Source organism: Rhea americana, unplaced genomic scaffold, assembly GCF_003343005.1.
Source record: "Rhea americana isolate MKP2758 unplaced genomic scaffold, rheAme1 scaffold_269, whole genome shotgun sequence".
Lineage (NCBI taxonomy): Eukaryota > Metazoa > Chordata > Aves > Rheiformes > Rheidae > Rhea > Rhea americana.
Window position 1 is genome coordinate 239,719 of NW_028186389.1, and position 22,279 is coordinate 261,997.

Here is a 22,279-nt window from a genome sequence, read left to right on the forward strand (position 1 = left end):
CACTAGACAATCCCCTGAAAAAAGTGACGCGGGTGCCACCTCTGTCTCTGGAATTACGTACTTTACAAACTGAGGCTGAGCAAATATTCTGGAAGAGCACTGCCGAGCCATGATCCTTCGCGCTTTCCTAGGCCTATGTGCCATGCGACACAGTCTTGCGCTGAAGAGCTCCACGCGCTCGCATTTGTGAGCTGTGAGACCCACGCATGTCAGGGGTTTCTCAGGGTGGCGTGAGGTGACTCACCCTCCTGTCCCGCAGCTCGCTCGCTCCCACCCGCCGGGCTCAGGCAGACAGTAAGGGAACCGCGACGGCAGCGCACAGGCGGCCAGGGGCGGCCCGCGGCCTCCCCGCGCTGCGCTGCTTCATGCTCCGGCAACGGCGGGCGGCGCCAGGAGCGCGCCCCGGGGTAGGGCTGGGCCGCGGGGGGCTCTCAGCTCACAAACCAGACCGCGGGCGGGACCGGGGCTGCGGCAGAGGCCCCGCCACAGGCAGCCGGGCCCGATCCGCCCCGCGGGCTGCGCTGCGCGCGGAGCGGGAGGGCGAGAGGCCGCAGAGCTCCGCGCCGTCCCCGCCGTAACCGCTCCCAACATGGCGCCGGGCGGCGATCTGGCACCGCTCCTGCTATAACTCTATGGCGATGGGGGAGGCCTCTCTTGCCCGGCAACGGAAGCGCGCTGCCCGGAAGCCGGGGCAGCAGCGAGAGGCGGAAGGGAGCGTGGCGGCCGCTCACAGGTGCCGTTACCACGGCGACCCGCGCTGGAGGGGCCGGTGCTGTGGCGCGAGGCGGGGGGGGGGGACGAGGAGAGGCTGCGCGCGGCGGGAGGCGGGGGGAAGGCGAGAGCCGCTGGGCGCGCGGGGTGTGTGTGTGGGGGGGAGAGCCGCTGGGCGCGCGGCAGCCGTTGGGCGCGCGGGGTGTGTGTGTGAGGGGAGAGCCGCAGGGCGCGCGGCAGCCGTTGGGCGCGCGGGGTGTGTGTGTGAGGGGAGAGCCGCTGGGCGCGCGGCAGCCGTTGGGCGCGCGGGGGGTGTGTGTGTGTGAGGGGAGAGCCGTTGGGCGCGCGGCTGTGGTGGTGGTGGGGGCAGGCGGGGTGGGGCGGGTGGAGGCGGGCAGCCGGTGCAGGGCGCTGTGACAGCTCTGCCTGCCCGGAGTCGGTCGCGGTGCGGCCCGGCCCGGCCCTGCCCCGCCCTGCCCCGCGGAGCAGAGCCGGAGCCGGCAGCCGTGGAGCCGCCGCGCAGCGCGGGATAACGCGGCGTGGCCGAGGAACGCGCGAGGGCTCAGCGCCAGGGAAGGGGTCTCCGAACCGCTACCAGCCCGAGGGTCGGTCTGCCAGTCGGTAGCCGTGTTAGCGGGAGCTTCCGGGGCTGCTCTACTGCTCTACAGAAGGTTAAATGGCCTTTTCCATTACCTCTCAGGCATCACAGATGCTTTTTTTTTTTTTTTTTTTTTTTTTTTTTTTTTTTTTTTTTTTTTTTTTTTTTTTTTTTTTTTTTTTTTTTTTTTGAGAACGTCTGTTACCTATTTCTATTCAGTGACTGCACTTTGCAGCAGAAGTGCTGTGTTATGGGTAAGGTCCATGTGAATGCAGTCTGGATGTTTTCAAGGAACTAAAAATTATCTCTAATCAGAGCTCTTTCAGTAGGTGGTTTTGGACTAAACAGTTGAATGCTATGCTTTAGTTTCAGCATCTTTGGTACGGAGATGGGATATCCACACTTAAAAATATTTAGGGAAGCTATGATGACACTATGGTAATTTTTACTGTTTACAATGAGTAACTGTATCCAAATAGTAAATTTGGAGAGATACCTTATGTTAGTTTTCTAGTCTTGGCACTGGGAGTTGGCTTCTTCTTCCCAGCTGTAGGATTTCAGGACTTTTTCAGCTTACCTTTCTCTGAAGTGCAGTGGGGTTACCCACTTGTTACTAGGCAGACTCTATGAAAGTTTATGTGATGAAGTTTAGTGCCCTTGCAGTGTGGCAAGGCTTATGAGTGTGGAATGATTTTTTTCTTCTTCTAAGGTAGGATATGCAAATTTTCCAAAGGTAATTGTCTCTTGAACTAATTGATTGGAGGAAAAATATTTAAAAAGCAAATCAAGCTTTAGTGTCTTAATTCACTTTAGTGTCTTGATTCATATCTTGTTTTGTTATCCTGCGCAGAACACAGTTGGACATCCTTAAGTCATTTACATTCATTCCTATGTCTCTTTCTTCTGTTCTCCATGCTGCCTTTCTATTTTTTTTTAAGATACTAACCTTTGCTTTGTTTTATGGCCATATTATTCAGGGTGTATAGATGTTGCTAGTATGCAGGTTTGTAGTCAACTAAAGTACTTCAGATACTGTCTTAAAACCACTCATCTGAAGATCTGAGTTGTTGCATGTCCATGTCAGAGATGTCTCCTCCATATCTGTCAGCTGCCTTTCACAGACTGCAGTGTGTGCTCACTAGATGGGATGTGGTGTTCTTTTTTTTTTGTACATCATCTAAAACACGGTCTTCATTACAGTCTTTCACAGAATAGGAAGTCAGGCCTGTGGGTTTCAAAGAGCAGTACAGGACTTTTAATCCTGAGAGTGCAGTAGGAGGTATTTGCTTACATGTTCCAAACTACTCTGTGAAATTGGTAATGGATAACAAGGACCCAATTCTGGAAGGAACTGCAAATCTTGTCTTTGTTGCATTTGGAAGTCAAGGTCTTGTTCCACAAATATTGTCTGAGCTTCCTCCTCTGCAAATGGTATGTCATAGCTGTAGCTTTTCAGTGTCACGTGATACCATCTGGTCCACTTCCCAGGTGTGCTATAGCATAAAATAAGTCTAGCATGCAGCTGAGCAAGATGTTTTTCATCTACTATAATACAGTAATTGTATTTTTATTTTGAAAGAAAGATGCTGAGATACAGAAAGAGCAATGGGAGAGTGAGTGCTTGCGAACTGGAATAGTATAATTTTTGAAGTGAGTAGGGTGAGGTTGTCTTACTCTACATCTCTATTTATGTACAGGTAGAGCTATAGATACAAATATATGATGTATACGAAGACTATTTTTTACATAGAACCATGAAAGAAAGGCACAAGTTAGGTCCTTACAGATTATCAGTTGTGATGGAATTTGAGGGGTGTTTTTTCTTTTTTGTTTTTTTCTTTTTTTTTCAGTTGGGGGAAAATGGAAAAGGAGTGATCCAGAAAAATAAAGATTAAGAAATGAGATAATGCCTATGTGTGGTGTAAATATATTCTGGTCAGTGAGGAAAAAGAATGAAACAGAAAGCTAACAGAAGAATTGAAGTTTTTGCTAAGCCTAAGAATTTGGCAGGGAAATTCTACTAAGCTGAATTGTGGTCAGAGGAAATTCTACTAAGCTGAATTGTGGTCAGAGGAAATTCTGCTAAGCTGCATTGTGCTCATAGGAAATGTAGGTATGAAAGTACAAGACAAAGGTAAAGAAGAAATTACCTTTTTTGGGGGGAGGATCCATTTCTCACAGTAAGTTTTATCATTACAGTCTGTCTGCATTCATCCACTGGCCTTCATTTTTCAGCTTCCAGAGTTTGTGGTATTTAGTGCATCCAAGAAATGCTTGTTTCTTCATTCTCCAGTGAGGAAGTCTGCTGTACCCAGCTGAACCTAAAGGGCTGACCAGGGAACCTTAGCCTTGCCTCTTCCTTCTGACACTGCTTAGTACCTCAGCTGATACATCTGCGCAAATACAACTTCAACTGTCCTAACACAAATAGTAAGTTCGTCTTCCACCTAATCCAAAATATGAACTGTTTGTAACATCCTTTCCTAAGCCAGGTAGTACCTGATGTAGGAATCCAAGCAGCTGAAACAAGCTTACTTGAAAGAATAAATATACAAGAAACTGGAGTTGGTTTAAGTTGACGGCAGCTCAAACAGGTTGATGTAGGGTGATTGCAGCTCAGGAGTTTGATCTTAAAATCCTTGTCCCTTTTTTTGTGCTCACAGTCCATCCTGGGCTTAAAAATCAAAAATACTGTGATTATCTCATTGATTTATTACATAAACTAGACCACTGAATCTCAAATATGCCATAATATGTTTGGATATATGAAGTTCTATATTTATATTTATAAAAAGAGGCATGAGACTAACACTTTCTTCCTTTTTCCTTTTTTTTTTTTTTTTTTTTCCTATAAAATGGGAATACTTATTGCAATCCTTGGAATCTGGTTCAGCTCATCACTTGCTAGAGGAGATTCTAAGGCTGTGACCACATCTCTAATTACAAAGTGGTCTTCAACTCCTTTATTACTTGAAACAAGGTAAGTGTGCTGGTATTTTCATTCACAAATCAGAATGCGCTAAAAGGATAAAATAATATATACTCTCTGTGGTTAAAAATTGAGTTGTTTTAGTGCGTTCTACAAGGATATTAGTTGATACGTATCAGCTGATCGTAAACATTAATGTGCGGTGTCTACCTCTTTGTCCAATTTGCAGCACATTTTTTTTCTTCTGTTTCTTGTGACACAAGAGCTCTTAATGTGTTTCTGTGGCTATATAATGACCATTGATTTGCACACTAGTCTTTGAGCAGCACTTTAAAACAGGTTTGCCAGAGTAAGGTGGGATTAGATGATTTCCAAAGGTCCCTTCCAACATCAACTGTTCTGTGACTCTGTGGTTAGAAAGGTTCCATTTGCTCCTACTCAAGTACTTTTATACTGTTCACAACTGTGTCTTCAGGGAGCTGCTGCATTTGAGGCAGCCTGTTTGTATTTGCCTCCTATCAGGTTGCTCTTAACCATGTAGGCATGGGCAAAAGTGATTCTCTACCTGTCTGAGCACGTAAGATTTTGGAAGTAAGATAGTGAATTAATGCTGACTGCATTTAGGTTGATATACATTATCTACTATAAATAAATAGTTAGTGATCACCTTAAGTGTGTCTTATGTATCAGACCAGCATTTTGGGACCCTTAAAAATTAAGAAAGGAATATATAGATAATTATTTTGTCCAAGTGAAATAAAAAAATCCAGTTTTCAATTTTGGATGCTTTAGATTCTGGTTGTTACTAACTAGCAGTAAGAATATTTAGTGGGATGTGATTATTGTTCTGCTTGGAGAGATGGGATGAATACATTAAAAGATTGTAGCTGTTCCTAGAAATTGCAGCTGTTCTTTCTCTTTGAGTAAATTCTTAGTGTCTTTGAATAGTTTATAAAAGAAAAAGTAATTTGTTAAGAAGTACTTTTTGCCTCATGAGGTTTTATGTCATAGCACTAGATAGAGGTCTGTCATGTTCTTGTAGGTTTCTATAGTAAAAGATTTCTGACTTCACTGGTGGCTGTGAGTTCTGATATATACCTGTTGCTTGCATAGGTTTAGATCAGTTAAGTTTCAGTTTAACTTTGTTCATGTGAGTAGTGCATTGATTATCTAAAATAAAGTGTGTTCTTAAGAGTTGTGCAGGTGAGCCTGGGGAAAATGTTTTCTATGCTTTTTGTTCTAAAAAACAAAAACCAGATGCCATTAAAGCTAGAGAAATAAACTGTCATGCTAAAACATGTAAAAACAAACCCATTTCTCTCAATTTATACTGCAATTTTTCCATAAAATAATGTTTTGAATATGGAGTTTGTGTAAACAGTGACAGGGAAGATGTGCATGATTCTGTGCACAAAGTTCAAACCGTTTGCTTTTCATTGCCAGTCTACTTGGCACTTTAGGAGTCCCTGTAATTTCAATTCCCAATATACTGATTTAGGAATGCCTATGTTAAATATGACTTCCATGTTTGTTTTGTTTGTTTTTGTATTATTTAAGGATGTTGACATATATAGAACTCTTCCTATGCTATCCCAGATGTCAGATGTATTCCCAGATTGGTTGTTATAAAAAGAGTTGAACATTGATGGGGTTTCATTCAAATGGGCATTGCTTTGGGTGATAGGACAGGTGTGACCCTAGTGAAATTACTTTTCTGTAATCTTCTCTGTAGAAACTGAAATTTGAAATTGAAAAAATCTTCAAGCAGGAAAAAATGCAGTGCTCAGGTGATAATGCCAGGATTTAAAAACTTTGAGAATGTGAGGCATGTGCTGGGAAAAAGCTTAGAGGATCTTGCAGGGAAAGGAAGCTCACTGTAGGAGATTGAGAAATCAGGAGATAGCAAACAGTCCAAAATAATGTTGCAAACGCTTGATACATAATCTGTTTTCCGAGACTTTAGGCAGGATTGTTCATCTAGGATGAACTGCAGAATGATACGGTACTGCAGTGCCAAGGCACCTCTGCTCTTTGATTTACTAAGCCTAGCACTGCAATTCATACCAAATTGTTCAAGATGTGTCAGAATAGTTCAAAATGGGTTAAAATGAACACGCAAGATATAGTCACCGTTAGCAGGCACCACATCTTGTCCTGCTGCTGTGCTGATTTTTTTTTTAATCCAAATCATCCTTTCACATTGCCTTAGTAAGTTATGATAAAACATTTGTTATTAGCAATGGTTAGAGAATTATTTTACTGTCTAACTCTGTATACACACAGTCATGTATTTAATGTATGGTGATTTACAACTTTGTGATGTGAAGCTGTGACTTTGCTCAATTAAAAGAGAAAAAAGAAAACCAATAGTTTGGTAAACTAAGTAAACAAAAATGTTGTATGTTTTTCATAAAACGTAGCTAGTAAAGAAATAACCTTGGAGAGAAGAGCAGAGCTCCCAAAACGTACATGGTTGTGTCCTGGTGCTCTTTACTTTGAGAGCTTGATAGGTGCTTCACAACTTTCTTTCACATAGTAGGTGTTTGTCCTCGCCTGCAACTACAGTTTTGTTTGATATCTTAGCTTTCCTGGTCTGCTTAGTCTAGTAACATTTGTTTTCTGATATGGGTAAGCAATGGAAGGAGCTAACTTTCTGTAAAGCTTTATGAAGTATAAAAACTGTAATCATAGATTTAGCAATTTCCTCTCTTTTTATTCAGTGAATTTTTATCAGAAGAAGGTCAAGAAAGATTCTGGAATTTTGTCGAAGCAAGTCAAAATATTAAATCATCTCAGCATGGTGGTAAGCTCTCATAATCTTGGAGCAATGACTGATAGTCGGCATGGTTGAAAAATACATCAGAGCGTTTTGCCTTGCACTGTATTAGTATTGTAAAAATCAACTGAGAACTAATTTCAGTAATGTTTTTATTGGGGAGCACTCAAGGCTTTTGGACATCCATTTGACAAAAGCTGTAGTGTATGAGCCTGCAACATGTTTTACTTGCCAGTTTGTGTTTCTACATCAAACATATAATACTGAAAATGCTTTTTCTGTGCTCTGTTTCTAAACTGAAATTAAATGGGAGCTCTTAACTGTTTCCTTCCTCCTCGAGTTGCTTAGATGCTGCTCCCAAGTCTCTATTTGCATCCTCAAGGACATGTTTAGGGAACCCATGTACTCATATGGATCTCCACTGAAGTTGACTCTGATTTATCTCTGGATTCGGGCTCTAATGAAAATGGAGGAGGAAGGGTCAAGTGCCTATTTACAAGTAACGACATGGGTTTCTGTTAGTATAAATCAGAAGAATGAAGAAAACCTCCCTTTAATGAGAATATTGTATAGAAAGATAACTGCCTGTGTTCTGACCTCACAGGTAATGATTATTCCGCTTACCATGAAATGCTGAAAGTAGCCTGCCAGAATCTGTCGCCTTTGCAGCAGAATTTGTTGAAGTTTTCCTTATCATTACGTTCTTACTCTGCAACAGTTCAAGCTTTTCAACAGGTTAGTACAGCATAGTGGAAATCCTCAAATGATTTGTAGAATGTTACATACGACTGAGGGATGAGGTAGCTGTGTCAGAAGAAATTTGAGGGTATCAAAAATCTTGATTGGGCAGGATGTTCCACAGAGTTGTCCTGACATGCATTTGCATATACTGATTTCAGTAGGTGCCACATTTGAGTTCATCTGTTCAGAGTAGGCAAAAGAATTGGGATTTTGAAATGTTTCTGCATCTTTGCTAGCTGTTGCATTAATCAGTGCTTGAAGTTTTTTGAGGAAAATCCCTATGGATATTTTACTTTTGATACTTTTGTTAGTGAAACAGAAATAATTTTATGTGACTCATACTTTATTAAAGTGCCTCCACTTCATACTATAATCAGCTTTCAGCTTCCTTTGAAAGAACAACCTACTTTGATAAAGCTGAGACACAAGCTTCTAAATAAAATGCACAGGTAAATATAGCTCTTAAAGTGGGGGAACCCCTCAAGAATATAAAATACAAATTTTTAAATACTCAGTTTTCCTAAGGAATAGGATTGAACATGCAGGCTTTGTGTTTTGCTGAACTAAGCAAATATTGCTCTGTTGGTACGTGTGGTGCTAGCGATATACCCGTTATTCAGCTGTATTTCTTGAAGATCGTAATTCATGACTATATAGCTCTAATGATTAGAAACCCCAACTAGAAATTCATTGTACTTTGCATTCCTTTTCAAACCTAGCATATCATATTGCAAGTCTCACATTACAATGTGCTTTATCTGAGTAATATTAAAAGACACCTTCCTCTTTTAATCTTGAATCATGTTATCATTTACTGTTTAACAAATAAATACATGATGTGTAAGGTTAAAACAAAACAAAACAAATCCAGAAAACCTGAAAGCCAGAAGTCCCTTTTTTAAACATGCAACAAATACTACAGTGAATAGTACTAGGCTGGAAAAAATATTTATTAATGTTGGGGCTTAATTCTCAAGTCTGTAATTTTGCCTTGCATTTAAACTGCATAGTAAACAGGAAAGAAGTAGCAGTTTAGAATTTAGGAAATTCAAGTAGGAGACCAATATTGTTGTATTGCTGTAGAGTTGTATTAGTACTAGTTTTACTTGTTCCAACGGAAAATGTTTAACCTTCTTTATTACAAATATTTTAATTCAGATAGCAGCAGATGAACCACCACCAAAGGGCTGTATCCTGTTCTTTGCTGTGCATGGAGAGAAGACGTGTGAATTTGACTCTCTTGGAAACCTTTTACAGACAGCTTCAGAAAGGTATCTATTCAATTTTCTATTGTTGGATTAGCTCCAAAAATTGAACTTAGCTAGATTTACTGCTGTAAAGAGATTTTAATAAGCTGCTAGTTTCTACATTTTGTCAGTTCCAATTCATACTGTTCCTTTCTTACACAGGAGTGGCAGTCTTTAATTTCTTATTAATTCTGATTGGAATTATTATTATTTTTTTCTTATCTCTTGCACTCTGATATTCTGTCAGAAGAGGGAGGCTTTGAAAGCTCATGGAAAAGTTGGAAGGCATTTGCTGAATGATAGTTGTAATTATGAGAAACATACAATGCTTTTAGTGCATAGGGAGAATGGAAAGATTTGGGCTGCATATTAAAATGTTAGTTAGTACAATAGAGATAATTTTATCAGTGATTTTAAGCATGCATAGAATTTTTCCTATATAATTTTCTCAAAGTTAACAAAGGGACTGCTATTAATATACAACATACTTAAATTTCAGATTTCTTCAAAATACATGTTAATCTTTTGAACTTATTGCAAGCTTATTATTAAGACCCAGACTGAGATCCTAAAAAAAGCCTTGATAATTAGACTTCTGGTGGGGTTTTTTGTTTGTTTGTTTGTTTTTTGTTAATAAAGCCTGTAAGCTGCTTTAATTACTGAGGCTAAAAGAAGTATTGTTCCTTACAAGAGAAATAACAGAACCTAAGTGTAACTTTTAGGAACAAAAAGAAACTGTAAAATAACATTTCCTCTTAAAAAATAGAATACTTAAAATTTTCGTTTGCTTTCCAAGTAATTTTAGCAGTTTTATTTTTGTAAACATAAAGGTTTTCTTCCCTGTTTGCATGCAGGCTTGTGGCATCAGTAGCTCATATGCTCATGCGCATAGCTCATGCATATTCTGCTGACTCATTGGGAATATCTGAACATTTCATTGTATTTTAGACAAGATTTAAAAACAGAAGTTGAAAATAGCCTTCTCATTCACTTTGTTTGTAGCCTAAGTCCTAATTCAAAGTTACCTTGAAACTGAGTTTCTGGAGTGTTTGCTGTGTTAGGCTATTTCTTCTTTTTTAATGGAACCTCTGATTCAATTTTAGAAAAAGAAGAGTTAATTAAATATAGGGCAAGTGGGTGCTTGTTAGATAAGGATCATAGTTAAGTGCTATTTTGAATCTAAAACTTGTTTCACTTTAATATTTACATCTTTAATAAGACTTTATCAGCATGTATCAAGTGCTGCCAATCTTGATAATAGCAGATAATAGCTCAATGTTTGTATTCAGTGAAGATAAAAGCAGTGATTAAACAAGACAAAAAGAAATTTTGCATCTCACATTGAGTGAGGAAACAGTATGAATCACAGAGTGGTAATCTTCAATGTTTACTCTTAGGCCAAAGCCATTTTTGTTTAAAGGGGATCACAGGTACCCAGTTTCAAACCCTGAAAGTCCTGTCGTCATACTTTATGCCGAGATTGGTTCAGAGGAGTTCTACAGATTCCACAAGCTGCTTGTTTTAAAGGCCAAGGCAGGAGAAATCACTTATGTCCTCAGGCACTATGTTGCTGTAAGTATATTTGTTCCATATTACATGGGTATTTGACAAAGAAAATGTTATTAGTCAGGATTTAAAAAGAAAAAGAGCCTAAGTTTTATTTACATTTATGTAACATGTTGCTGCTTGATCTTTATTCAGAATTACTCAGTTTATTTTCTTATTTCGTGTAGCTGAGGATTATAATTATATTCTTCTGATTGTTTAAATGAGAAGGTTGCTGGATTTTACAAATTCAGAGTTAGACTCCAGATAAATTAGAGTTTTACCTAATCAAATATAGGTAGAGCAACATTTTCTTATAGGAAATACATACCACCTACCTCCTGTTTAAATATTCTGATCTCTCCACAGTCAAGCCACTTAAATTACCTGAATATGAATAGCAGATATTAACCTTAAGGTCCCAATTTCAAATGAAAGACATTGTTTCTGTAGGGATTTCATTACAGGACCGCTCACCAGTCCTCCTGTAATTATTCCTGTTTTCATCTCTCCTTCAAATGCCCATAACCACTAGATTGATGTTTATACTTTAAAAGCTCTGAGAAATTAGTTATATGTCTTTCCTCCTGAATATCACATTAATGTTGCTAAAACCTACAAATATAGAAGCTAGTAGCCAGACTTGAATGAGAAACAACATCAGTTGCTTCACCTCTAGTAACATTTGCACTTTTGATAAAAGAAGGTCATACACTGTATACACTGCTTTCCTTTTAATTGTTTTTCAATTTTGGAAAGAGTACTTGCATTCAGAATTAAATATACTATGCAACAGATCTTGACACAGTTATATGACTGGTAGGTACTTCAAAATACTTCTAGGAAGTGACCTTGCTTGTTTCCCCTTTGTCAGTGCTAAGTATCTGCCTCTCTTGAGGGTCACTGATTTCTTTTTTTCCTTTTCTTTTCTTTTTTCTTTCTTCCTGGTAATTCTCTCTTGTAACTCTTCAGTGAATATTTCATTCTTGAACTTCACAATTGAAGTTCCTGTCCCTTATTTAATTTGAAGACATGAGTGTATCCTCTTCTACTTGGCTTACACACTGAATCCTGAAACATTGCTTTATGTTCCTTTCTGCTTTGTTTTTTTGTTCATAGCAGTATCTTTGATTTTGGAACTTCAAAAAGCTTAAAAACAATAGCAAATAAATTTGTTATGGTATATTAATGCAAAATCACTCATTGTATTTCTGTTTCACATTTACATGTTACCAGTTATGCTTAAAATGTGTACCAGCTTGAGATTCCTTAGCTTTGGGAAATGGCACACCAATTTCTAATTTGCACATCAAAACAGAGTGGCAATATTGTAAAGTTTGCTTTTTGTTACAGAATCCCAGTAAAGAAAAAGTCTACCTCTCTGGGTATGGTGTGGAACTGGCCATTAAGAGTACAGAATATAAGGCCAAGGATGACACCCAGGTGAAAGGTGAATTCATATTTTAACTACTTTAGTGTAAAACCCTTAATTTTATGAAGGTAATCTTACATTTCTTCTGATACAAATGGCTACTTGCCTGAATGGCAGATAATCTTTCTTCTGATCTGAAGTCATCAAAATCATTCTCTTCTCTTCCCTTCTCTATTGGGTCTTGTCCTTTATGAAGATTATTTTACCACAGTACTTGCCTCCTGTATTTGTAAAATGCTGGGCACAATGGGCTCATGTCTCTGGGCTAGATCTTAGTAATGGTACTGTTAATGCAACTAACTTTTTAATCAGTTAACTAGATCTTCTGCAGGTATAAGGCAATTTTTCTACCTTAATTTCCCCTCTACATTCTCAGAGTAGAATGTGTTTTCTCATCCTGTTCTTGGCTAAAAGAGAACTTAGAATAATGTGTGGTTTTGTGCTTTTACTTTTGTCTTTACAGCACCCATCTCCAATTTGCAAACTCTCATACAGTATAACTATTCTAGCAGGGAAATTTGTGTTTTTATATATATTATATTTCACAGAATTTTCTGTGGACTTTAGCAAGCACGTTGAGAGAATTCTGCAAAAATTTATTTAAAATTTTCTTGTTTGCTATTTAAAAAAGGTTGCACTGATCAAAACTTTACTGAGAATAATCTTTTTATTTTCTTTTTTTTTCTTTTTTGGTTACAGATAACAGTTGTGAAGAACTAAACTCAGGTTTTTGAACTGGGTTCTTCAGAGTTAGTTTAAACAGCTTCTAGGTGCAGATCTAAACTTTGACTCGGACTATTTTGACACAATCTGCAGTTTAGACAAATAAAACCATTAGCGTTTATTTGTCATACATACATACATATATGTATTTTATTTTGAGAGAAACTGACATACTGGAGCAGGTGATCCAGCTTATGATTTTTATATTACTAGTGTGTGAGAATTTCCATTAATTGGTTGTCAAAGTTATGCAAAAGTCCTGATGTTGTTTGTAGTACAGGCAGTTTAGAGGCACCCCCTACTGGGGTGGGGCAACCCCTATAATATAATTCAAGGGAAATCTGTTATTTGTAAACTTGTGAAGTTTTACTCCAAAATTGATGCAGTGATCTGGAATGCTTTACAAAACTGACACACTATGAATTGCTATGAGCTGCAAATTGCTTTTAGATTTTAACCTGCAAATGATGAGTATAATTCCTTCTCAAATCCTGTCTGATTAGGTGTTCACTTTTCTGTTTATTCTGTGCTTGTTCTAGCTGTGTTTTCTGCCTTTTTAGAAGCAAGCACTCTTCCAAAATGATGGGACATTAATTAGACTTAAGCATAAAAAGTCTGGATTGGAGCTGGCTTGCTTCCACCTAGTTAGGAGATGGTGTGACTATCTGCACCACTTTTTACACAGATTTCTTTTTGTTGATTAAGCTCAGAATCGGAATTTACTTATTCAGATACTGGGGTTTCTATTGTATTTTGGGAGATAAAATCAAGGTTATGCTCATGATTGAAGGTTAGGACCTACCCGACAAAGCTAGTATGTCCTGTCTAGGCCCTAGTGAATTCCTCCGCATGCTGAGGTACCTCTGAGATTTCCACTCACCTCTGAGGCTTTCCTTCTAAACAATGCAACTTGATTTTCCTTCAGCTGTTACTGGGTTCACTTGTGCAGTTAGTGCCCCTTGGATACAAGTTTAGCAGTGAGCCTGAAATTGTCCTTTTCTTTCTTTCTGGTTACTGCAGTGCCCCATCTGCTTTAAAAAAAAAAAAAAGAAAAAAAAGTAATAATAATTTTTTTTGATGAACCTTAGTTAATCATCAGCTGCGGCCCTTGTTGAAGGGACTGACAGAGATTGGATATAAGGAAAACAGTGGTCTGTCTCTAGCTTTATGGTGTTTGACAGAGCTGTTTCTCAAATATGCAGATGATGCACATTCTAAGCCAAAAAAAAAAAGTAATTTGAGAACTAAAAATGAGTTGTGCACAAGTATAAAAGTTTTACTATTATTGTTTCAGGCAGTCATGTCCAAACTAATCGAATCGAGTGTGAGAACTGTCTGAATAATTGGTGATAGTGGTATTCTCTGTGTATTTATAGGTACAGATGTGAATGCTACAGTAATAGATGAAAATGACCCTATTGATGAAGTGCAAGGATTTCTCTTTGGAAAACTAAGGTAAAACTGTGTTGTAAGTTGTTGGGCTTTGTCTTATCAAAGCACTTGATGCAGAGATGCTGATCTCTTGCTTTATTATTATTTTATTAAATATGAGTGCTTTGTTATCTACATACGTTTTCATTTGTTGGTTTCTTTGAATTAGCAGCAGAGTTGCTTACAGGAACCTACTTAAGTTTTTTTCTTTTTACCCTCACTCCCTTTCAGGCAGTTGTATCCTGACTTGACAGAGGAGTTGAAAGAGCTTAGAAAACACCTTGTTGAAAGCACCAATGAAATGGCGCCTTTGAAAGTTTGGCAGTTACAAGGTAATCTGTATGGAAACTTTCAGTATTGTACTGCAGATACTTAGATGTAAAAAATATCTTCCTGCATTCTATGCAAATGCCATTGCTTGAGGCAGGGTACAGTTGGAGAGTTTGGATGTAAATGTCTGCTTTGGAAGCTACTGAATTTTCTGAAGCTGCTTTGCAGGGTCCTGTTGAAATAGCTTTTACAACGGTTCTCTTTCACAGGACCACAAAAGTGAGATTTGCTTTTGTACAATGATATATAGAAAGCTACTCACTCATGAACTGGCTACTATAGTCACATTCTTGCTTTGGAAAACTGAGATTTCTTAAGACCAAAGGAAGGACTAGTCTTAGGATACTACTTTGAGAGCAAAGTTCCCTTTTTGCCACTTTCATCTACTCTAGAATCTGAAATGTTTAAATGGGTTCTTAGTGTCAGACTACCTAGAATGAGGACGTGCCTGGTCTTGATAGGATCAAAACTTGTAGGAGTTCAGACATGCATGCTACTGAATACTGAGTATTATCCATCAGTCTCTCAATTCAGTCTCTCCCTATCAAATTTCCTGTATGACAGCTGCATAGCACATCACATAGCTATGACCCCGTTTACTTCTTGGAAAAGAGGATAGCAGGAAGAAGACTGTGTGAAGGGTTTTGTTCATAGCAGCCTACTCCTACTTAGTGTCTTCCCAAAGATCAAATGGTGACTTATGTCAGAATTCAAGCCGGTAGTGCAGTTGATAAATGTGTGTGCAGTAAATACAGCGCTGCTTGTAAGTGACGGAATGTAGATCTGTTTGTGTGACAGTGGCTACCTCTTCCACTGGAATCTGCTAAATGCCCTGGCCTACAGTAGGATTGGTACTGCTGTGGCATGTCCTCAAAGAATGCTCCATTGTTCTAAATTTAACAAACAATCCCACAAATCAAACATGACTAGGGAGTACAGCATCTCTTGTGCCATTCATGTGTTTTGTGGGCTTTTCAGTTCTTAAATTCACGATCTTTCCTCCTTTTGACTCCCACCAAGATAGGGCTAATTTAAAGTTTCTGTTAAACCCAACAAGAGTCATTTCAAGCTATATTTCAAAAGCTTCTGCATACAACTCTAACCTGTTTCCATGGAATGCATCTGCAGTTCTTGTTATAGGCCTGTTGAAAAGGTTATTCATCTTCTGGAAGTACTTAGAAATGCTGAATATATATTGTAGCTGCAGAGAACATAACTCCAACAGATTGCTGTTTATCTTCCTAGCCTGTGAAACAAGTGCTGAAACCTCTTCTGAAAGGTAGATCCTCCTGTCCCTACCAAAAAAAAAGAAAAAATAAAAATAGGGATGGTCTGGTCTCAGGAAGCAAGTAGACATTGTACACTAGTTCAGTTTGAAAGAGTTACTTACTCAGAGGCATTTAATAAAAGCTGCAAATTAGGAAGAAGAAAAGAAAAAAACTGCATAAAGGAGCAGATAAGCAAAGATGCTGAAAGCCAAAGTTGGTATGACTGATGTATAAATGCTTATTCTTAGTGCAGTGCTTTAGGTTGTTTTCAGTTTAGAGTCTTTGACTTGTACTATTTCACTTCTAGATTTAAGTTTTCAAACTGCTGCCCGTATTTTGGCTGCCCCTCCTGTGGATGCTTTGATGGTCATGAAAGATCTCAGTCAGAACTTCCCTACAAAGGCCAGGTAACTTTAATGATGAGTACTAGGAAGTTTTCTTAATAAGTTCTCTTTTTTTTTTTTCTTTTTCCTTTTTTTTCTCAGCAGAATTCTTGACAGGCAGTATAGGTCTGGTTAAAGTCTGAGCTTCTATTTAGCTGGAAGCAAATACTGCAAAGCACTTACGCAGAAGAGATCTTCAGCTTATGACTACAATGGGGAGCTTGCACTGTTTTTCTTTGGTATTCATGAATGGAAAATTCAACAAAATTGCCTGTGCTGTTTTGTTTTGAAATGCTTCTGAACTTTTTGCATCAAGACCTTAAGAATACACTGGATAGGGTTTCTGTCTGGTGGTTTTAGGATTTACCTTTTACACTTTTGGAAATGGCCCAGTGTTTAAGGGAGTAACTGTTATGTCACAGGCTGACCAAATGCAGAAAATAGAGCTACTACGCATCAGTGAAGGTCTTGGATACGTCCAGATTAATTTCAAGAAATTCGGTCGTGATCTTGCTTGCCTCACCAGAGTAGAAAAATATGTGAAGATGATACTACAGGAGCTACTCCTTCTAGAGTAGGTGGAAGTACACTTAGGAGTAAAAACAGAATGAGTTCTGGTCTTATCTCTGAGTAACTAATATTAAAATTGTACTATTTGTAGCTTCTGAAGTTTGGAATTGTGCTGTCATCTAGTTTTAGGCAGATCAGTGAGCTGAACTCACCCATTCTGTGACAGCACGACCATTAGATCCAATGTAAGGGCAAGAACTGGAGCCCACAGCAAGGAATGGAATCTTCCTATTAGTTCCTGCTCCCACCCCTAACAATCCAGTTTTATTATGGCTTAATGTGAAACTAAACACACAGAGTCAAAAGCTTCTTGGAGCAGTTGACATGGGGTTAACATTTTTATCTTCTCTTCAATTACGGCAGGCAGTTTTTGAAATAAATAGTAATGCATCCTACTTTTTAATGAGGCTACAAAATGCAAGTGCTTCTGACTGCAGCTCCTGATACTAGGAGACTAAATATAGTTAAGGTACAAACAGTGGGATAATTGGGCAAAATGGAACAAAAATTGACAGCATGTTGTTTTTATTTCCATAGGGCGATAACAAAAACAGTTGTTTCCTCAGAACTCAGGACAGAAGTTGAAGAGAACCAGAAGGTAATGCTTCCAGAAAGTTATGTTGTGCTTTCACACATTTAATATAAACTGAAGCTTTGAAAATATTTCTGTTAAAAAAATCTATACTTTGCGTAAAAATATGAGCCAGTGTTTTCACACGCATCTTCTATGAATTTGAGAAGTAAAGAAGTGGCTGGATTTTCAAATGTGGATTAGGAACATAACTTTTCACAAATATGAAAATACTAATCAGAAATTCTTTGAAAGAGATCAAGAATATATTGGGAAATGATGATCTGGAGATTTTGTTTACAGAGTTGTCCCTATAATGGTTGTTCACAGTAGCCAAATGTGTCCTGCCAGTTATTTGGCCAGTGCTTTTTAATGTATACAAACATGAGCTGCTGAATCTGTTAGTTGTATTTATCTACCTTTATAAAATCAACTTTAAATCCAGTGAAAATACTGTATTCTCAAGCGTGGAGGAAAATGTTCTATTTATTTACAGAAAATACACAGCATAAATATTCTTAGGATTTCCAGGCGGACTGGCTTTATTCCTAGCCTGCAGAACAGGACTGTATCAAGAATTAAGTAGGAGAAATCTTGATGTCTATGTCACATCAGTCCTTAGTTTCACTAATAGACCAGCATGGCTTGTAACTTCAAGTTGCAGAGAGATGGTTAGTACGCTTGTATAAATGTGCCTGCTGGGTGGCCTTCTTTCAACCTCTGACCTAGTTTTTATTTGACTCCTGTAACAAATGTGTAAACTCTGAAATTCATAGTATAACTCACCCTGAATAATAGTTACAAGCTTACCTTGATTAAGTTACTGATTTTAGGTTTTGGTTTTACTCTGAACTTCCAGCAAGCAACTGTATATGAAATGTGCAAGTGTGCTTTTTAGTGGGAGTTATTACAGTCAGAGTGTAGTTATATTTTTGGATTATGTTCAAATATCTGGGCTGGAGGGAATGTTAGAAAGCTGTTGCTTGGAAAGCAATTATATTAAGCATATTCTTACAGTTTTAAGGAAGCAAAGGAAATACATTTTTCATGATCTAGTTTAAGATGGGATTTAGAAAATAAATTTTAGAGGTACAAATTCATCAGTGTTTACTGGGAAGGCACAGGGTCAACTCAAAACCGCCTGCCATCGCTTGTAACAATCCATACATACTATGTGGAGGAAATGGTTCCCTTATTGGTATTTTGAGGGGGAAGCTACTTAAGGAATAAAAATTTAGCAGCTATCCAAGTAAGTCATATTCTTTTAGCTGTGTTTTGAAATAAAACCGTAGAAAAATAGGTTGTGAGGAACCTCTGGATGTCATTGAGCTCAACTTCCTGCCCAGAGTGTGTTCTAGTGTTTGCAAAAAAAGTTCGAACTGTGCTGTGTACTTGGCATTAACAAACCACTGAAAAAACAGTAGCCACTTGAGAATTTCATAGAGTAGAATGAAAATACACCTGGTAGTGCAGTTCCGATAGAGCACAAAATGCAAGTTTATAATAAAATCAAAGCCAAACAATACCTTTTAATATATGATCTCACAAAGTATGTGAAGTATACATCTATGTCTTTTTTTTTTAATCTCATTGATAATATTCAGCTCATTTAGTGTAACCTTTAAGCTTTCACCTGTAAGCTTTACAAGTCCCCTGAGATTCCTGTTCTGAATGAGAAATCCCTGGTTGTTCAATAGTGATAAAATCAGAAAAGAGGATTGACACTATCCACCAACGTAGTCCTGGAAGGGATGAGATGTAGAACATTTCTAAGCTAAAGCTGCCTGGGGCTTTTCTGCTACATGTTAGAGCAGCCTGATCTGTAGGTAACCCCACAATTTGATGGATGCATTTTTATTCCAAATACGTCTAGACTACTAAATTCAGATATGGATAGGTTGTAAAGAGCACTGCTCTTGTCAACTTTTCCTTTGCATGACTCTAGATATTATTTGCTAGTGAAGTTCATGGCTTGTAATAAGTCGTAGTTTAGCAGGTATGTATGCACAGAAAGATGTAACTTAACATTGCACATACTCAATTCCTTTATTGGGAGCTTCATTAATTAATAGAATATATACATTCTTCCTGCTTATATGCTGCTTTTGTGTTCTAGGTACTTCACAAGTTACTTTGCTATTCCTCCTTTTGCCTTGCCTATTCCCTTCACAATATTAGGGTTTTTCTTCTTTTTTTAATGTGCAAATATTAATGTTTTTCCTTCAGTGTTTGTTATGCCTCTTAATAGAACTTTGTAACTGCTGCTGCATGAGAAGAGGTATCAGGAGGAAGAAATGGCATGTCTTAAGTGTGTGTGTTGTAGTTTTTGTTTGTTTTTAATGGAATTTTACATGTTGGGAGTTTTGCTTCAGCAGGACTGTTTTCTACTCACCTCTCCCCTGGTTCAAAATTACACTCTGATGCTGCCTCAATTTAGGGGCAAGTATCCAGTCAAATGGAGTAATGCTTAGGGGTACCTAGGAGAACTTCCAAAATATTCCTGAGACTCTCCCAGACACTTATGTGCTATCTGTTTTCTGGAACATCACACTATTATGAAACTCATATGCTTCATATGCTCTTTATTCATGATGCATCCACTATCTTAGGACTTAGTTGGTACCTTAAATATGGCAGTCAGTACCACTAATGAACACCACACAACATACAGCAATTCAAATCTGTTCTATCCAAAAATGAGCTTTAAAGAGCTAAGATAGGTACCTGGATACTTTCTGTCTGGAGCTGTCAGCTAGAAAATATCAAATGACTTCTCTCACATATTTTCTAATGATTTAATCCAAGTATATTTTTAAAAATCTACTCAAGCAATTTCCAAATTTGTCAGAATTGCACAGAAACAACAGAAGTCCCACTGATGTATGGCTACACTAGATAGCTTCGTTTTTTTCCTCTTTGGCTATTTGAATGTACTAAGTATGGATATATACACTAAGTGAAGACTGTAGTTGAGAATTAATATAATGCAATCCAAATAATGATGAGGATAATATCCATAGCTTTGACACACTAAACTCCGTAATCATTTTTATTCTGTTTGTAGTTTTCTTCTCATGGCTTTTTCCTCCCCCCTCCCCTTTCAGTATTTCAAAGGAACATTAGGATTACAGCCGGGAGATTCTGCCTTGTTCATCAATGGACTACATATTGATTTAGACACTCAGGACATATTTAGGTAGGAATATCATCTTTTCCAGAATAATTGTGTCCTGTTTAGAATCTTGCATGGATGCTAAAGTCATTTAGACAGATTTGAACCTTTGAAAAACACAGTATTTAAACTAGATGTAAATGATTAATTGATTAAGTATGGGGAAAAGCAGACAATGTTTACTTCTCTTACATAAGTGGTTTCCTACAGAAAAGCTGTTGTGAAAACTGCAATACTCTAGAATATCAGAAAAGGAACCTCACCCTATTACTGTTCGTTTGACTTGTTCTGTGAATAAGCAAGACTTTGGTCTTCAGGACTGTCAATAAATACAAGCTTATTTTGAAGACAGTAGCGTATTTGATTCTCAAAAGCTAAATCCCTGTAAATTTTCCATCTGAAAATGGCCTTGCATCTTTGTCAAGACCTGTTTCAGTACTGTGGAACTGAAATTACAGTTGTATATCATGCTTAAGTTATCTTGATGTAATGCACTTCTTCTCAGAAAAATAACAGAATATGTTTTAAATTAGCTCAAGTTTCTTAAGGCAGTTAGAAATAGGTAAGACGTAAGAAATAATGCATAGACCTCACAAACTTCTGTTTATACTTTCCATCTGTTAACCCTTAGGCTATAGCAAGTTATTTGTTGTATTTTAAAATTCAATAAAGTTATTTTTCTTTTCCTTCTAGCTTGATTGATGTGTTACGCAATGAAGCCCGTGTTATGGAAGGCCTGCACAGCTTAGGAATTGAGGGTCTTTCCTTGCACAATGTTCTGAAGTTGAACATCCAGCCATCAGATTCAGACTATGCTGTGGACATCAGAAGCCCTGCTATTTCAGTGCGTTTGGTTTATATAAGAAATATCTTACCCACTTTTGAGCAACGTGTTCTTAAGCTGTCAGGGGAACTTTTGTTCTTCACCTCATAATCAAATCTAAAATTCTGCAGAGAAGAAAAAGGAGCAACAATAGAGAAAACGAGTGCTGTGTTTTAAGTGCAATTAACTCTTAAGAAAGTTCAACTTTTTATTCATATAGTGCTCAAAATAGTGTCTGATTTTTAAAATGTTTTACTATTCCAGACTTGAACAGGACTGGGATCACTTAAATGGCTTTATTTTATTTTTCTTTAGTGGATCAACAATCTTGAGGCTGACAGCCGGTATAATTCCTGGCCTTCCAATGTGCAAGAATTGCTGCGTCCCACGTTTCCAGGGGTGATCAGACAAATCAGGAAAAACTTCCATAATTTTGTAAGCAGTGATCTGATGAGAAATGAAATGTTCCTTTTTTTTGTTTTGTTTTGTTTTAAACAGCAAGGGCATTAGCTTTTGGAACTTACCTACATATATATAATTGGATTCTCTGTCATTTAAAGATGGAGTTAGGATGCTTTCTAAAAAGATTCAGTTCTACCTATACTGTCAAGTTATGAATGTGAGTCAGAGATTACTGAACATAGCTTCCTGACCTCTGTTGGACTGGTCATGTGAATGCCACCATGTGAACAATGCTGTAGGACCATTAACATTTTATCCTTCTATTGAGATGCTTTTAGCACTGAAAAGATCTAATAAAAAAGCAACACTTCATCTGAATTAAGGGCTGTAACTTCATTTTAAGGGCTTGCTTCTGTCTGGGTGTTGGCCTTGCTCTGAGAATGTCTAGCAGGATGGGCCCTCTAGGAGGGCTAGGCAGAGCAACATGATATTTGTGCATTTTGGCAAGATGAGCATGGAGCTCTTAATTGGGAAGCTTCTGACACGACCAGAGACAGAATCCTAAATGCTAGGGCATACTGAGGTAAAGGTAAGGCAAAAAAGAAGTATAGTCTGTCCTGTGTAAAG

General features: G+C 38.2%; 1 protein-coding gene across 2 annotated transcripts in view; it reads left to right on the forward strand.

Moving 5' to 3' along the window:
• The first annotated feature begins 4,151 nt into the window (after nucleotides 1–4,151).
• The window catches only part of UGGT1 (UDP-glucose glycoprotein glucosyltransferase 1), a 49,135-nt gene continuing 31,007 nt past the window's right edge, over nucleotides 4,152–22,279 (forward strand). Inside the window, exons 1-13 of one of the 2 annotated variants that reach the window (XM_085307941.1) lie at nucleotides 4,152–4,289; nucleotides 6,959–7,041; nucleotides 7,619–7,749; nucleotides 8,914–9,026; nucleotides 10,400–10,574; nucleotides 11,901–11,997; nucleotides 14,079–14,157; nucleotides 14,365–14,465; nucleotides 16,039–16,138; nucleotides 17,222–17,282; nucleotides 20,360–20,451; nucleotides 21,121–21,271; nucleotides 21,566–21,685. In XM_085307941.1, coding sequence (XP_085164067.1) covers nucleotides 4,165–4,289; nucleotides 6,959–7,041; nucleotides 7,619–7,749; nucleotides 8,914–9,026; nucleotides 10,400–10,574; nucleotides 11,901–11,997; nucleotides 14,079–14,157; nucleotides 14,365–14,465; nucleotides 16,039–16,138; nucleotides 17,222–17,282; nucleotides 20,360–20,451; nucleotides 21,121–21,271; nucleotides 21,566–21,685 — 1,428 coding nt within the window. In that variant the 5' untranslated portion in view covers nucleotides 4,152–4,164. The remainder of the gene's footprint in view (nucleotides 4,290–6,958; nucleotides 7,042–7,618; nucleotides 7,750–8,913; nucleotides 9,027–10,399; nucleotides 10,575–11,900; nucleotides 11,998–14,078; nucleotides 14,158–14,364; nucleotides 14,466–16,038; nucleotides 16,139–17,221; nucleotides 17,283–20,359; nucleotides 20,452–21,120; nucleotides 21,272–21,565; nucleotides 21,686–22,279) is intronic. The other variant, XM_085307940.1, reaches the window with a different exon arrangement.